The sequence below is a fragment of the Phalaenopsis equestris genome, unplaced genomic scaffold (genome assembly GCF_001263595.1).
Source record: "Phalaenopsis equestris unplaced genomic scaffold, ASM126359v1 Scaffold000503, whole genome shotgun sequence".
NCBI classification, from domain to species: domain Eukaryota; kingdom Viridiplantae; phylum Streptophyta; class Magnoliopsida; order Asparagales; family Orchidaceae; genus Phalaenopsis; species Phalaenopsis equestris.
In genome coordinates, this window is record NW_018164943.1 from 59,439 (window position 1) to 76,750 (window position 17,312).

A 17,312-nucleotide genomic window follows, 5' to 3' on the forward strand; every position below is an offset into this window, starting at 1 on the left:
TGGCAATGTTCAAACAATTTTAAATTAATATTGTTATAGTTTTATGTAAATTTGATCATAAAAAGAGGGAGAGATTGCATCGCAATAGTAATTACACAGAACATTTGAAATATTGATATTTATAAATTAATTAATTATGTGATTTTTGTTGAACTAGCAAACTGATATATTTATGCATGTCAGAATTTGATAAAAATGAAAAAAAAAGGGTTAGGGTTTTAACATGCATTTTGATATTTGAATGAAAATTTAAAAAATGGATGAAGAGAGGCTGATTTGTAAATAAGAAATTTTAGGTGTTTTCTTATGTAAAGCAAGAGGAGGATATCTATTAAATTCTTATTGTTCTTTGTGAATAGAGAGTTAGAGACGGGAGGAGGTGGAAAAGAGAGAGAGAGTAGAGTAGTTAAAGAATTCTCCCTAGAGAAGTCGAGAGGGGTCCTTTATTCATCTTTGTCTCCTATATATAGAGATATATTTGTATAATTATAGAAAAGAGGGAACGACCCTTAATACAATTGATACTCCAGTTGATCGTCTAATTTTTTTTACCAAATCTTTAATACAATTTGAATTCAAATATGACGGTAACTGGCTAGTCGACTAGCTTGAGTTCGACCAACTAAGGGATTTCACGCTTATTGCTTAATGATAACAAGAAAGAAGCGATCAAAGTATAAGAGTAAATATTTGATACCCATTCTAGTTATGGGATATAATAATTATAATAAATAAATATATATAAAAAATAATGAAAAAATATTAATGCAAATACTTTTTTTTTTTAATTACTCTTACTTCCCAAGCTATTTTTGTGTGATATTAAATGTTTATTTATTTATTTATTTAAGCTTTCGTTTTTTTGTGCATTTGGGTTCTAAGATCAGAAGACACGTATGGTTTAAAGCTGACCATCTAGAAAAGATTGGTTAGCGGCACCGTTCAAAGTTTTAGGAAGATTTACACATATACCACTCTAATCCTATGTATTTACATCTCTAACATCCAACCTTCAATTTTTACAAACATAACACCTTACATTTGCATGAAAAGGCGTATGTCTTACTTAAAAGTTAAAATAGTGATATTTTTATATGATACGAAAGATATGAGAGGTACAAATATAAAAAATGTAATTTTTAGTAGCTAGATATGTAAATACATAAGAATGGAGTGGTATGTAAGTAAATACCCCAAAATAATATAATTTGGACTTTGTTCAACTATATATTAATCATTTTAACTCATTAAACTTAGAAAAATTAGAGCTCAATTTGAATGTTGAGTGAAATTAAAGGAGAAATTGAGTCAGTAGTCAATAAGTTTTGCAATGAGAAATAAATTTTATACGGTCAAATATTTAAACTAGATGTGACGAAAGGCGTGATGCATGACATGACGCACGCGTGAACCACTTTGAATTTTTCTATTTTTAGAAAGTAAGAGCCATAACACGTGCCAGCTACTATTTACACATAATGACATCATGTCAACTTTATTATCTTAGACTTTTAATTATCTCCATCAGATTTATTTTTTGATTTTTTTTCTTAATTGTTACTTTAATATATAATTTACAGATTTACCATAAGAGATTTAATTTGTAAGTAAAATTTTATGGAAAATACTCATTTTTGGATCAAAAGTGATTGTTTGTTAATATGCATTAGAAAATTTATTTTATTATTATTATTATTTATTTTTTTTTGAAAAAGTTTACACATAATGACATCATGTCAACTTTATTATCTTAGACTTTTAATTATCTCCATCAGATTTATTTTTTGATTTTTTTTCTTAATTGTTACTTTAATATATAATTTACAGATTTACCATAAGAGATTTAATTTGTAATTAAAATTTTATGGAAAATACTCATTTTTGGATCAAAAGTGATTGTTTGTTAATATGCATTAGAAAATTTATTTTATTATTATTATTATCATTTTAACTCATTAGAAGGGGGTCACCCAAGCTCTTAAAAAAAGAGCAAGATATGAAGGTTTAATTTGCATCTTGATGACACACGAACTTAAACAACTTGACATATGGTGCTAGTAAATTATCATTATGAATCAATATTGGAGTCATAACATTGAGCCAATATTAGTGTATTGGTTTTAATAATCGATTAAACTTTAGCTAAACTTGAATTAATTAACTTGATAATAAATTGGCTTTAGTTATTTCATGGCATTTTAACTCAAATTTGCAAAATTAATTGCTAATGTGAAAGATAATTGATTTTATCTTTCATGGCTATATAAGTGACTTAGCAAATGAAGATGTGAAGCTTTCTTAACTGTGTCATTATTGAAAGATGGATAAGATATGGTTTGAGTGAGCTCGTCAAACAAAAGAGAGGCATGGTGGACAAATTTTACAAGTGTAAATGACATAAAAATATTCATTGTTGAGATGACTTTGTGTGGAGTTAGGAGGAATTGAAAGTGTGACTCTAACTTAAGATATTCTCAGCATAAGAGAAAAAGTTGTCTTGTGAAGCAAACGTAAACATATGTAAAGATAATTTTTAAGAATATTATTAGCGGACCTTAAAAGAAGATGTGACATTGTTTTTGTGAAAAAGCTTATATGAATCAGACAAGAAGTAATGGAAGGAAGAGAACATCATAGGACTAAGAGGTATGTAGTTTTGCTCTATAACTTATGTCCATGGTCCACTTTATCCAACTAATTATTTTGAAAAATTGTGGGCCAAGGAAAGAGCAAGAAGAACAAGAGAGTTTCATCTTTCCTTTTAATATGAGATTTCAAAGCTTCATGAACTAAAAAGTATAAGAAAATTCTTCCTTCCTAGAGGATAAAAGAAAGTATCTATAAGCACTTGGAAAGTTTACATGGCTTTAATGTGGTAAAAAAATGCTTGCTACATCTTGTGTGTTGTGGCTATGCAATATGTAGGTACTGGACTACTCTTTCTAATATTTAGATGAAAAAATTATGTTTCCTCCTAATGCAAATTTAAGATAGGAAGTGTGAGACATGTGTTAAAACTAGGAGGAGATTATGCACCATTTTGTTGATAATGTATGGTTAAAAGATTACCAGGTTCATCAAATGTTTTGTAACACATGATAGTGATTAGTTATAGATATGATGGGTTACTACATATGGTGGGCTTTTTCCACCTATGGAGTGATTAGACAGGATGACATTTATTAATGGAGGTTGATGTTAACACTTTTTTTAGGACATAATTCTTAGGCCAATTAGATTGAGTTTGATGAACTTAACTTAAAAAAAATAGACCAACAATAATGACAAGGTTCATTGGGAGATTGAACTAATGTAGTAGCCAAGGACAAAGTCAGGCTAATTGTCATATTATTTGGGTGGCACCTTGAAATTTGACAAGTAATCATAAAAGCTAAAAGTCTTAGTAAAATAACTTGTGAAACTCATATGAATGTTTGACTTTGGGAATTCATATGTGTGCATGTCATCATGTATGTTGAGCATTAAAGGGATGATTGTTGATAATTTTTTTAGGAGCTATTGAGTAGGACAAATCATTGGGGAGGTTGGTTTATTATTACAATTGAGTGGAGAAGTTAGTGATGGGCATGCCATTGCAAGGCTTGTTAGATGAGATATCATGATCCCACAACATAGGCTGAGAGAGCAAAGTAAACTTTGAGTTTTTTTAGATATATAGCTTAATTAGAAGAATTTTGATGAGTTTAAAAACATATGCTAATTAGACTACTCTTAGGGGAAGGATTTGTTGAAAGGGATGACATGAAGAAGACAAATGTAAAATATACATTATGTTAAAATTCTCAAACAAATTTTTTCAATATTCTAAGATACACCAATTTTAGTTTACTTCAAGATTTTAACAATAAACTTGAGAGGAAATGGCCAATTGACATCCTTCAAGGTGAAGGAACTCAAATCGAAACAATTTTTTGCTGGAAGTTAGTCGTAGGTTGAGTAATCGATCTTTCTAGTCTTTATTTTCTAAGAAAAAAATGATGTTTTTGATTATAGTTCCATCAAGATTAGAACTTTTTGGCCATAGATTGAGAAGATATTTTTTTGATATCTATAATAAAGAAAGAAAAAGAGTAAGATAGAAGCGATGTTGTCTTCTTCTTTGCATTCACCCGTTATTTTCATAAAATGATGTCATTCTCTCTTAGTTAGTAATAGATAAAGTGGGTTGTATGTGTGTGTCTGTGTGTGTGAAAAAAATATATATAAATTTGTGTGAAGTGTAGTATCTTCATACACTTCTTTTAAAGCTTAATGGATTATTTTTGTTCTCTATCTTGTATCCTTTTTGTTCAATTTAAGATTTTATTTGTTTCACTCGCCAATATTCTATTTACTATCTATTAAAATATTTTGTATTTTAGATCCTAATGTGGATGTTTTGAAGAGCAAAATTGATAATTTTACGTTTGAAAAATTGGAACACGAAAGATACAAATTAAGAATTTTATGTACTAAATAAAGCTCCATCAAACATTGAAAGAAACAAAATAGTCCTTAGTCAAATTGAAAAGGGGAGTATAGACACATAATATTTTGGGTCATTCTCATATTCTCATATCAAGAACATCATTTTCAAAAGCTTTAAGAAGATTACCATAATATGCATAATAAAGGTGCTCCTTAATATGTATAAAATGCCATCTTTAAGTACAAAAAACATGCATTGCTAGTTTTTCAATATAATATCTTATAATAAAAAGGCAAATACAAATTTTAAAAAGAAACAAAATAAAAGAAATATTCGTATAATTGATAATTGATTTTAATATATATATATATAGAAGCAAGCCCTTTTCCTCACACTCATCCAGCATCTTCCTTCTAATCCTGAAACTTCAACTGCTTCGCCTTCTCAAACCCATTCTTACAGAGCTGATAATCCACAAACGCCTGCTCTATCTCTTCACGCGTGTTCATCACGAACGGCCCATACTTAACCACCGGCTCATCCAACGGCTGCCCCGCAATCAGCAGAAACCTCAGCTTCCCCTCCGATCTGTTCCACACCCTCACACCATCCCCTTTGCTCAGAACCAGATTATGGTGGCCGGAAACAGGGGAGGAGCCCTCGTCGCCGAACACTCCCTCGCCGTCCACGACGTAGAAGAAAGCGTTCCAGTCTTCAGGGATGGGTTTGTGGAGCAGAGCTCCGGGATTCATGGTAATGTCGAGGTACATGGTCGGAGTTCGGGTGTGGATAGGAGAGCGCACGCCGAATGCTTCCCCTGCTATTATGCGGACGTCGACGCCATTGATTTGGACTCTTTTTATGTTCTCGCTTTGAAGTTCTTGATAGCTTGGCTCAACCCTGCCAGCAACCAAAATTTTCTTGATAGCTTGGCTCAACCCTGCCAGCAACCAAAAAATTTTTTTTTGGATCTTCTGCGATTTCTAAAGTTTCTTATCATTTGTATTGATGATTTAAAGTCCTTACATTTTGTCTTTGGAGGAGAGATTGATCCAGAGCTGGAAATTCTTGTTAGCTGTGTCGCCGATGGGCTTTCCGGCGTGAACGATTCCTCTTCCCGCAGTCATCCACTGAAGAAAAAAGATTAAAAATGTCAGAAATAAATTCAGAGCAAGCTTTCTGTTTTTTTTTTTTTTTCAAATGATTATAGAACAAACCTGTACATCGCCGGGCCTGATTACTCCCTTGCGGCCGTCGAAATCTTCATGGCTGATTTCTCCCTGAATTTCAGTAGCCCTCAGATTTCGTGATTGTGATAGAATTTATTAAGAAATTGAAATTTTATAGATTTATGTCCATTTTATATGTAATTATTTTTTTGGTCCTTTTGAAAGCCCAAATTTTTTTTTGAACATTTTGATCGCTTGTTTGGAAGAGAAAAATGTGAATTTTACCTCCAACCCATACGTCACAGTTTCGATTCCTACGCGCAGAAGATCAAAAACAGTAAGAAAAAAATGATTTTTTAATTGATACTAACTTTCTCAGATTGAAATCAGTAGCAGAAAGAAATAAAGAAACACTTTTTCCTCACCTCTATGAGGATGAAAAGGAAAACGAGCAGGATGAGCAACTGTTCACAGAACCAGAGCTAAATTTCAGAAATCAGAATAAGCGGAGAAATTAAAGGAGCAGGAGAAAGAGAAGAAACAGACCTGTTGCATAATCCAGCATTAGAAAAGGATCCAGACTTTGATGCTCCGGCCTGAGCGGAGCAACCGCCATTAAAACCCAGATTCATATCAGCCCGAAACCCTAAACGAACCAGAAAAGAAAGACGAAGAAGACAAGAACAGGGGAAGCAATGAATCACCTTCCGATACTTCTCCTCACTGTAGCTCCTTCTCCCTCCGGCTGCTCTCTGGCCAAAACCTTTTTAACTACGCTTCTTGGCTTCATAATCTGAGGTATTTCGTAGCTATCAGCTGCGTGATCTCTTGAAGTAATGGACATGATGGTGGAAACTCTGTTCTTTCTGTGTTCAGTGAGGAATGTCGGATTGGATTTGGGGTTTGGGGAAGAAAGTTTAAATTTTGAGAAGAAAGGTTTGATTGATGGGTTGTGAGGGGAGAGGTGGTGGGGATTTATTGAGGAGGAGATGGCGAAACTCTTCGTTATAAAACCAATCATCTTTGACGTGAGACTTCTCGGTTCTTCTTCTTTTAGCAAGCCTACTTAGATTTAATTGGCATATTATATAAATATTTGACTAAATGGGCAAAAATTGTTTGTCTAATAAATCAAAGAGCCCGGGTTTGACCATCGTGACGTATATGTTATTCTAGAAGCCCCTTTTCTTTATTGAAATTTATATTATGGGACCAGTTCTTAGTAAGAGCTCATTTAAGATATTGCATACCTGTATTCTGTTTGTTTTACTCTAATATTTCGGCTCCCTGAGCCGGAGGCCGATCATTCAAATTAAATTAATATTTATTTAATTATTATATATTAACTGGATAATTGATTATCCGTTTTCCACACTAAACATATTACAGTACATTGATATATTATTGATAGTAAGATTTACAGACATACCTTATGTATTTACATATCTAATAGGTAAACTTCAATTTATATTTATATATCCACCTTATTTATCTACGAATTAGTGTATTTTACTTTTTAAACATTAAAAAAAAAGGTATTTTTGATGTGATGAATGATTTGGATATTATAAATGCATTAAGTATAGTTTAGATGTTAGATATGTAAATACATAACAACTGGGTAGCATATATGTAAAACTCCCTTAGCGCTTAGTCTCAATGACCACTGAAATACATTTTTTTTATTTTTTATTGTTAAAGAGGAACCACTCTAAATTTTTGACGGTCCAAGTCAAATACCTCACACAATAATTTTTCCTCAAATAGAGACTTGAGCATAATCGAAATAAGATAATTAGAATTTTGCAATCTAATTTTGCATGCTGAAATAATAATTTAGTTTATATATAAAAAAAAATCTCATTTCATAGTATTTTCTCAAGGAGTCATAAACATAATAATAAAAAAAGGAGATCTACATACATTTACATATTTACAAAAAAAAAAATTAATATTTGCTTGTATAACCATTCAACATTATAATCACATAAAAACACAAAGTAAACACATTTTAACTTCTAAGAAAAATAATCTTAGTGACATGTTTGATTTCATTATAAAAATTCAAAATTTATAAGTTAAATATGTATATATATATATATATATATATATGAGAGTTGTATTGTAGATCAACCTAATAAAAAACATGCATATACAAGAAGAATATGCACACAAACATATAGAAAAAAATTAGAAAAAGCAAAAGAAATAAGCCGGAATTTCATCTAATCCAGCAACAAAAATATCATTTTTTTCCAATAAAAAAAAAAGGTTAAAAGGTGTCAGGGCTTCCTCAAGGCGGAGGCTGCTCCCATTACCACAGCCATTATGAGGCCAAGGCCGGCACCCAGAGATGCACCGACTGCTGCTGCTGTGATCGAGCCCCCCTTTTCCTGAGAAACTGCTGCTGCTGCTGCTTCAACTGCCATCTTTCTTTCCCTCGCCAGCTCCAGCGACAGTCTCTCATTCGCAAGTTCCTGAACATAGAAGCATCATTTTGACAACAAAAATTAAAAAAACGGGAAATTACATACTTATCATTCAATTTTTATGTATTTACATATCCAAGACATAAATCTCCTCATATTTACATCATTTTTGATCTCTTAATTACATCAGAAACACCAAGGTTACAAAATTTGGATGAGTAATGTTGCTAATGGAGATGGATGCGAGTAGCATTTTTTGTGTGTTTTATATATTAGGCTGTCTGGTAACATATTTAAGTTAGATGTAAATTAAATCTTGCCAGATAAGAAAAACAACTTGTAAAATCAGAATTTAATAAATTCAATTTCTTCTTAGCTTCTTCTTAGTTTTTGTTTAAATTCTGGATTTACAAAATCATGGTTTTGGGGGATTTAGCAAAATCTGGATTTATAGAATATATGAAATCCATTACCAAACAGTCCCAAAGTGTTATAAATATATACTTAAATCTAAAAGTTTTAAGTGTAAGAAAATGCTGACAATTGACTGTAGGATGCAAGCAAAAACATCTTATATTTAAAGAGAGCATGATGAATGATGTGCAAATAGATTATTTTGGGATTCAAGACTCTTACTTGAAAGGCCGTCTCCTCGCGGCTACGAAGAACATGATGCACCAGTCCTCGGAATGCAGCAACCCCTTCAACAGGAAAGATTATGTCTTTCCTCTGAAATGGTATTCGAAAAAGATTGATTGGAGCCAGGATCATCTTCAGAGCATTCAATCTCCTCGTAAAGTTGCTCTCTATCATTTTCACAGACGGAGTCAAACTAGATACAACTGGCATAACAAAAGGGCACGAGTTGACGACTTCAGCCATGGCGGGCGGTGCTTCATATGCCTCCATTGCAGATTTGACCAGCATCTTATGCTCACGTGTGCTGATGGAGAATCGGTTTGTGATGGCCAAAACCCAAGGGGTGCCCAAAGTTTTGACCTCATTCAGAAGAGAAGAGAGGGCCGGCTGTGCTGAAGAAGTGCTTGATTGATGGCATCGTGGTATTGGCTGAGACAGGTTATGCACTAGCACAACCAAGTCAATTTTCTTGCTGAGATCATGCATGCCTTGGTGCAATTCTTCTCGCAGCTTTCTGGCCTCTGAGTGCAGTTCCTGTACAGAAACGGAAAACATATGGTATTGAAGTAATAAAGTAAAATTTCAAAAGTAAAAAAAAAAAGGATTTGGGAGATGTATGAAAGACAATAATCCTAAAAATATTTATATTTTTTTCTGAAAAAATATCAAAATAGTACAGTGACTCTTTGGAGAAGATCATTTCTCATAATCTCTAAGTGTACCAATTTAGTTCCCACATACTTTAAATATGGACTGAAATGGTTCCCACAGAGTACTATTTCAACCTTTAAAAAATTTCTGGACCAATTTGACAATTTTATAGACTCCAGGACTAAAATGACCTCATTTAAACAGTAAGGGGACTATTTCGATACTTATGTTTCTCTTATAAGGGTAGTTACGCAAAACAAGAACCCAAAACCATTATCTCTACAGCTTAATGCATGTAAGGTTGAAATATTTCTAACCTAAAATATAAAGATCCAGTCAAAAATCTTGGCTAGGAAACGAATCAAAGGAAACAAATTCAAAGCTAAATCTATGATATGCGTTTGTTGACAGCTGAGGAAGTATTGCATTTTTTATGGCCGGTCATCTTTTGATACAGGTTTGATACTGGAACTAATCAAACCAGCGTTAACTGAAGCAAATTTTACTAAGTAAATGATTGGAGTCACATATACTGCTCAAAACTGAACTCAAATAACAACAAACACTAATCCCGGCCAGCCGGAAGAGAAAATTTGAGGGCAGTGGTGGTGTCTGTGAGGTGTTTGGGAGTTAGTAGAGGTAGAGGAAAGGGCGGACAACAATCGTAGTGAAGAAAAAGGAGGTGGCGGCAGCAGCTGGGGGCTGCAGGGTAGGGACACGACAGCGGAGGAAAGTGATAGGAGGGCTGCAGGCACTTCAGGAAAACTATATAAAGGGCAGTTGGGGAGGTGGGATAGCACGCATGCGACAGGGTAAGGGGCAGCAATCTGTAGGAGCAGGCCAACGGGTAAAGGAGGCAAGGGAAGAAAAAAGGTAGGGATTCAGAGAGGATACACAACACCATCTCAGAGTAGGATACAACTTATGCACTACCGATCATCAGCTACAACCCTAGCAAAGGGAGAAAGACTTCATGCAGAAAGCTGTAAGAGAAACACATTAAAACATAACCCTAATTCCAACAAACAAATATATAAATAGACTCCAGGTAGGTGGGAAATAGAAAAGGGAAGCAGTGGGCGGAAAATCCCTACTCCCAGTAGGTGGATCCCAACTCTAAGTAGGCGGGAATCAGGCCAAGGAAGGAAGGCAAGAATCGAGGAAGGCGAGTGTGAGCGGAAATTCCCAATTCTAAGAGGGCCTACCGGTTCAACAGGACCCCCCAGAGGCCGATTCAGTAGGCCTTTTCCCTAAGCCCCGCGTCTATCTCCCGGGGTTGGAGAGTTTCATTTGTCGGAGCAAGACTAGCTCCTCGCCTTCAATCTTAGCAGCACCTGAATCCTACTCTCGATTGCACTGTCTCCCAAAGCATCGAAAAAGTTTTCTCCACTTGCGAGCATACCCCCATATTGATCCGCTCTCCTGGGGTCCCACCACTGAACTGAACTGTTTGTGTCTCGCCCATACTCCTAAAGTAATCCACAATCGGCTCAAACCGATCTGAGGATAAGGTAGCCCGACTCCCATCGCATAGTGGTGGCCATGATGGTAAAGATGTCAACCGTGATATGAAGTGTCATCTATAGTTCACGTCCCGTGTTTGGCACCGGTGTCTCAATCATAGCATCCCCCGTCGCACCAAAATTGAGTTGTCATCAAAACTAATATCACCAATGTTGCTCTGCTGACAAGGACTTTTGTGGTCTCGATCTCTGTCGAAGGAAGCAGGATGATGTGCTTCACATCCTTGGTGAAGGAATATGTGTTGTCGTGCTGAAACCTTCGGTTAAACTGTCACGGTTTCCCTAATAAAATGTGACAAGCATTCATAGGGACCACATCGCACCTCACCCGATTGAAAACTTTGCTAGACATCTTTGATTGATGACAACTCTATTCTCCTCCTTCAACCACATCAGAGAATATGACAGTGCCTCTGAGTCATGAGACACCTGCGTAGATGCCACATTCTAACTGTTCCCTTATCGATGATGAAACCGCATACTTTAACGTTCACCGTGCAATGAGTGTAGAATATATTGCAACGAAGCCACTACGGATTCGCCATATCCTCAACCTATAAAATCCGTTGAACCACAAGTGGTTCTCCTTCTTATTGTGGTAGGTTATACACCTCACCTTATTCCTTCGCTTTCTCCTCATTGCTAACCTCCTCCATGACATCCTGTTCGGTGAAAAGACACGACTCGGCTCGTCAGACAACTAGAGACATTGTAACCAAATACGTGGCACCTAAAGTATTTTTGGCGAGGACTATAGTAGGCATGCTACTCTTCTAACCTTATATGAACCTGAACCTGTTTTCTCCACTTCGTGAGGCATACTCCTATTGGTATGTTGGTGGTGGTTTGCCTTTTTCTGCTGAATTTCTTTTCTCCACTTCGTGAGGCATACTCCTATTGGTATCTCCAATTGTGAGTGGTTGTCTGGCTGTTGGTGGTGGTTTGCCTTTTTCTGCTGAATTTTCACTTTTAGTGCTAAAATCTGAACATCCTCAAGTGACCAATAAGGCTGCAACTATATTGCATTGCCAATAGCGGGCTTCAAACCTCAAGGCACCGAGCGATCATTTGCTCCTCCTGCTCAGTCAGCTCACATTTCATCTGTAAATGGTCGAACTGAGTTGTGAACCTTCCATGGAAAGGTCTCGTCGCTAAAGATTGTGGAGTTTCAGAAATATGTTCTAGCGGTAATGAGGTGAAAGATATTTATTTTACATGATCTTTCTCATCTTCTCCCACTTGATAATCTTGTCGATGTCTTCTCTTTTCCTCTGTCATTGGAAGTTCTCCCCCAACAAAGAGACACTTTTCTTCAACTTGATAGCAGCTAATTTGACTATCCTATCTTCTGACACATCTTTATACTTGAAGATTTGTTCAACTAATTATAGTTAATCAATAAATTCTTCAGGATCCATACCTCCCTCAAATTTTGGTAGATCCACCTTGATTATGTAGTCTCTGTGTCCTCCAACTGATGTCTCTTCTGTAGGCCTTCTTAGATATTAGATTCCGAAACACAGTAGCCTTTCATCTTCATCACTGAAATCCTCACAATGTGAAATTTTCGTCTCTTTCTCCTCTCCGGCTCTCCCTATCAGCATCGAGGGTAACTCCCTCCGGGGCATCATCCTCAATGTCCGACAATCCCGTTGAAGTCGGCAGATCTCTCATTATATATCTTTCTAAGTAGGTTTATGCATTTATCTCCTAAGCGGCATGGTTAGGGTTTGGGATTTGTGGAAGTGGAAAGGGCATTTAGTGGTAGGAAAGAAAAATTTTAGATTATGATTGATGCTAGGGAAAGCCTTGGATATGACTAGGGTTAGGCTAGTTCTAATACCAAATGATACCGAAACTAATCAAACCAGTGGTAACGGAAGCACTTTTACTAAGCAAACGATTAGGGTTACAAATACAACTCAAAACTAAACTCAAATAACAACAAACACCAATCCACGACTAGGAACAGAAGACAAGATACGAGGGCAATGGTGGTGTGGGTGGGGTGGTTGAGAGTAGTAGTGGTAGGGGAAAGAGAGGACGACAATCACAGGTAAGGAAAAGGGGGTGGTGGGGGCAATAGTTGGGGGCTGCATGGTAGGCTCATGACAGAGGGAAAGTGGTAGGAGGGCTGGAGGCACTTTAGGAAGGTTGTATGGAGGGCGGCATGGTGCAGGTTGGTGCGTAAACCGTGGACTTCAGGCGTGCGGCAGGGAAAGGAGCGGCAAGGGTAAACCGTGGACTTCAGGAGCAGGTCAGTGGGTAAAGGAGATAAGGGAAGAGAGGAGAGAGGGATTCAAAGAGAATATAACACCACATCGGAGCAGAATATAACCGGAGCACCACCTGTCGTCGGATACGACTCTAGCAAAGGAGAAAAAACTTCATGCAGAAATCTGAAAGAGAAACACACTAAAACATAACATTAATTCCAACAAACAAGTATATAAATAGACTAATCATGTAGGAAACAATAAAGGGCAGCAGTGGGTGGCAAATCCCGACTTCTAGTAGGTGGGAATCAGACCTGGAAAAGAAGATGTGAGCAACAAATCCCGACTCTAAGGAAAGGGAGGCGAGAACCGGGAAAAGCGAGAGTGAGCAGCAATTCCTGATTCTAAGAAAGGAAAGGAATGTTGTAAGTTATATAACAATTGTTGTGGTATATATATAGAAATAAAATAGGAGAACGATTTTTTATGAAGCGAAAAATATAACTAGAAAATTCACAACAAAAAACAGTAACACAGCGAAACACACAGATTTACGTGATTCGGCAAATTGACTACTTCCACGGAGTTGCAGAGGATTTTACTACGTGGGCAATTTACACCAGTCGATCGTCTCGACTTACAAGAGGAGTCTCTCACTTCGTTGCTCTCACTTCTTCTCTCTCTACACCGAACTCTCTACATTGAGATACACCGAAGAAACTCTACACACCGAAGAAGATAAACTTACAAGAGAAATAAACTCAATTTCTCTTCTGCCACAAGCCACCAAGAAGAAGCCAAGGGAGAACAATCTTCTTCTTTTCTTCCTTCTTCCTTCACCGCAAGGAACTACTTGCACTTTCCTTCCTCTATCCCGTGAAAGCAGAAACTACCGAAGAAGAACACAAAGGGCCGTGTTGTTAAAACTGAAGGAGCCGTGCGATCCTTTTATCGCGAAGAGGAGGAAGCGAAGGAATGCTTCGCTTCACAACAGAGGCAGGCGGGAACGGTTGACTCCTACGGTTCGCGAATCAACGCCAAACGGGAGCGAGTTGTGACTGTTTCGCGACTGGGGGCAGAAGTTGGAAGCGGGAGGCAAGCGCGACCAAGCGGGAGCGGGGTCACAAAGTCACGAATCAGACTCCATCCTTAACAAATTTCCCATTTGGAGACTGATACACAAACACCATCTCCTTCCTCAAACTGATATCCTCCACTGGTGGTGTCGCCATTTTCTTCCAAAATGAATTCTCCACCTCTGCAACTCAAAGCCTCCGTCTTCACTCCAGAAGACCAACTGAAGCTATGCACAACTTCAGTTTCTCAAGAGTAACACCCTCAGTCAACATATCACCAGGTTCCACGTAGTCTTGCACCTCTAAGCTATTTCCTCGACCTGGGTTACTTAGTATCTGCTTACAACTCTCATTGCATGGGCAATATCCTGCCTCTGATGAAAGCTCTTTTTCAACAAGTCTAGCCTTGTACCTCTTACTGCCTTGTACCTCTTACTGTCTGTACCTCTTACTGTCATCATGCTCAGTCTTTACCTGGTACACCCACTTGTTGTAAAATGTCTTCTTCCCTAGTGAAAGTTATGTCAGCTCCCACTTGCTAGAACTTTCATCTTACAAGATTTCTTTATAGTTATGTGGTTCTCCACCATCTCTCTATGGAACAATAAAAATGAGTGCCTCAGACTCACTCCTCTTCACTTCTATCATCAACAGAACTATTAACTGCTAGCAATGGTGCATCTTGTACTTCTTCAGATACCACATTTGCACTATCATTCTATCTTCTTGGGATTCATGCAGTTCCTCTTTATGTTGTCAGTTTTGCCACAATTTCAGCAGGTTGTCTGTTGACTAGACTTTAATTTTGATCTCCCTTTATTTGAGTTCTTGTCCTGTCATCTCCCTTTGAAATCAACATTCAGTGTCAAACTCGAACCTGAGATCTCGCTAGAATTTTTCATGCTCAGTCTTCACTGTGATTTGAGATCTCGCTAAAATCAAATCACGTATATCATCAAACTTCATTTTAGATTTGTCTGCAGAACTGTTAGTTGTCACCCTCATGGCTTCCCAACTATTTGACAACGATGACAACATATCAGCGCGCGTATCTTATCATTAAAATCAATTTCAACAAACGACAATTGATTTGTGATAGTATTGAAATAATTTAGGTGTGGCAACAGATACACCTTTCATCATCTTCAAGTTGAATTAACTTTTTCATCAAGTATATATTGTTATTCGTCGATGACTTTTCCTACATACCTGATAAAGCTGTCAAGAGATTTGTGATAGTATTGAAATTATTTAAGTGTTGAGCAATAGAAACACCTTCCACTATCTTCAAGTTGAATAACTTCTTCATCAAATACACATTGTTATTCACCGATGACTTTTCATACATACCTGATAAAGCTGTCATGAGATCTGCAGTCGTCCTCTCCTTGACAACGTTGTGTGCAACGAACCTCAAAAGGGACAATCGAATAACCCCTAGAACTTGTCAATCTAAAAAATTCGATTCAGCATCATCCATCATTTCAGGTCTTTTTTCCAATAATGGAAGATAAAGTTTTCTCCCATAGAGACAATCATCTATCTGCATCATCCAATAACCAATATCTGTGTCATCAAACTTCTCGATCCTTGAAACATTCACTTCATTTGCAACCTTCGTTTTTCTTCCATAGAGACAATCATCTATCTGCATCATCCAATAACTAATATCTGTGCCATCAAACTTCTCGATCCTTGAAACATTGACTTCATTTGCAACCTTCGTTTTTCTTCAGATTCGAACAAAGCCCTGATACCAGTTATTGTGAGATATATACCAGTTATTGTGAGATATATACCAGTTGTTGTGACATATATATAGAAATAAAATAGGAGAACGATCTTTAATGAAGCAAAAAATAGAGCGAGAAAATTCACACCACAAAATAGTAACAGAGCGGAACACACTGATTTACGTGATTCAGCAAATTTCTTACGTCTACAGAATTGCAGAGGATTTTACTACGTAGGGAATTTACACCAGTCGATTATCTCGACTTACAAGAAGAATCTCTCACTTCGTTGCTTTCACTTTTTCTCTTTTCTTCTCTCTCTACACCGAGATACACCGAAGAAACTCTAGACCGAGATACACCGAATAAGATAAATTTACAAGAGAAATAAACCCAATTTTTTTCTGTCACAAGCCACCAAGAAAAATCCAAGGGAGAACAATCTTCTTCTTCTTTCTTCTTCCCTCACCGCAAAAACTACTTGCACTTTCCTTCCTCAGTCCCGTGGAAGTATAAACTACTGAAGAAGAGCAAAAAGAGTCGTGTTGTTAAAACTGAAGGCATCGTGCGATCCTTTTATGGCGAAGAGTGAGCGAAGGGATGCTTCTCTTCACAACATAGGAAGGCGGGAGCGGTTGACGCCTACGGTTCGCGAATCGACGCAAGGCAGGAGCGGGTTGCAACTGTTTCGCGATCGGGAGCAGAAGTCGGGAGCTGGAGACGAGCGCAACTGAGTGGGAGTGGGGTCGCAAAATCACGAACTGGGCTCCATCCTTAACTAGGAAGGCGAAAATCGGGGAAAGCGGGCGTGAACAAAAATTCCAGATTCTAAGAGGGTCGGTCTGCCCAACAGGACTGGATACTCTGGAGGCCGGTTCAATGGGCCTTCTCCCCAAGCCCGACATCAAAGGCGCATTCTATAACAATTGCATTTCATTTAGGGGGAGAGAGGAAATGAAAGGAGGCGAGAGGGATCGAAGATCTGAGTAGAAGGTAGATGAACCAACGAATCTGGAAGTTGAAACGAAGTGTTAAGAAATCGAAGGGGAAGCAAGAAGGTAAGAAGTTACTTTAGACCTATAAAAGAACGCACTTGAGGGAGGCATATGTGAGATCAACTTATTTGAGAGCCGAAGGCGTGAGAAGAAGAGAACGGCGTTGGAAGACAAAGGCAGCAGAGCCAATTGATTTGCTGCTCTGTCGAGCTGCAACGTCAACGTAGGACGGAGAACGTGTGCTTGGAGCCCTACGTCGAAAGAGGAGGATGTGATGACAGGAGAAGAGGAGGAGCTCGCGAGTTGAGGGAGTCGAACCCTGCTCGTGCGCTGTTGAGCATGCGAGGAAGGCATGGATCTCGCAGAAGGAAAAAAGAAGCCAGTGCGTTGTTTACAGATCGACGAGGTAAGTAAAGCTAAAGTTAATTGAAATAAATATATATATATATATA

The 17,312-nt window shown here is 37.3% G+C and overlaps 2 protein-coding genes across 2 annotated transcripts in view; both read right to left on the reverse strand.

The window, feature by feature from the left end:
* Positions 1–4,813: 4,813 nt before the first annotated feature.
* LOC110028189 (pirin-like protein) lies at positions 4,814–6,666 on the reverse strand. The gene is made up of 7 exons (XM_020729932.1): positions 6,303–6,666; positions 6,145–6,194; positions 6,024–6,062; positions 5,884–5,912; positions 5,647–5,709; positions 5,456–5,559; positions 4,814–5,329 (listed from the first exon to the last, which is right to left on the reverse strand). Exons 1-7 carry the CDS (start codon positions 6,617–6,619, stop codon positions 4,843–4,845), a joined length of 1,089 nt encoding a protein of 362 aa, XP_020585591.1. The 5' UTR covers positions 6,620–6,666; the 3' UTR covers positions 4,814–4,842.
* Positions 6,667–7,726: 1,060 nt separating this feature from the next.
* The window catches only part of LOC110028191, a 42,424-nt gene continuing 32,838 nt past the window's right edge, over positions 7,727–17,312 (reverse strand). Inside the window, 2 exon segments of the mRNA XM_020729936.1 lie at positions 7,727–8,075; positions 8,664–9,216. Of these exon segments, the coding sequence (XP_020585595.1) occupies positions 7,881–8,075; positions 8,664–9,216 (748 nt within the window). The 3' untranslated portion in view covers positions 7,727–7,880.

Excerpts from the sequence above, each read along its gene's own strand:
- LOC110028189 (XM_020729932.1), bottom strand. The coding sequence starts at position 6,619 with ATGATTGGTTTTATAACGAAGAGTTTCGCCATCTCCTCCTCAATAAAT. Across the intron at positions 5,710-5,883 it reads CTGTGACGTATGGGTTGGAG|GGAGAAATCAGCCATGAAGA; the intron begins GTAAAATTCACA and ends ACTGAAATTCAG. Across the intron at positions 5,560-5,646 it reads TCAGGCCCGGCGATGTACAG|TGGATGACTGCGGGAAGAGG; the intron begins GTTTGTTCTATA and ends TTTTTTCTTCAG.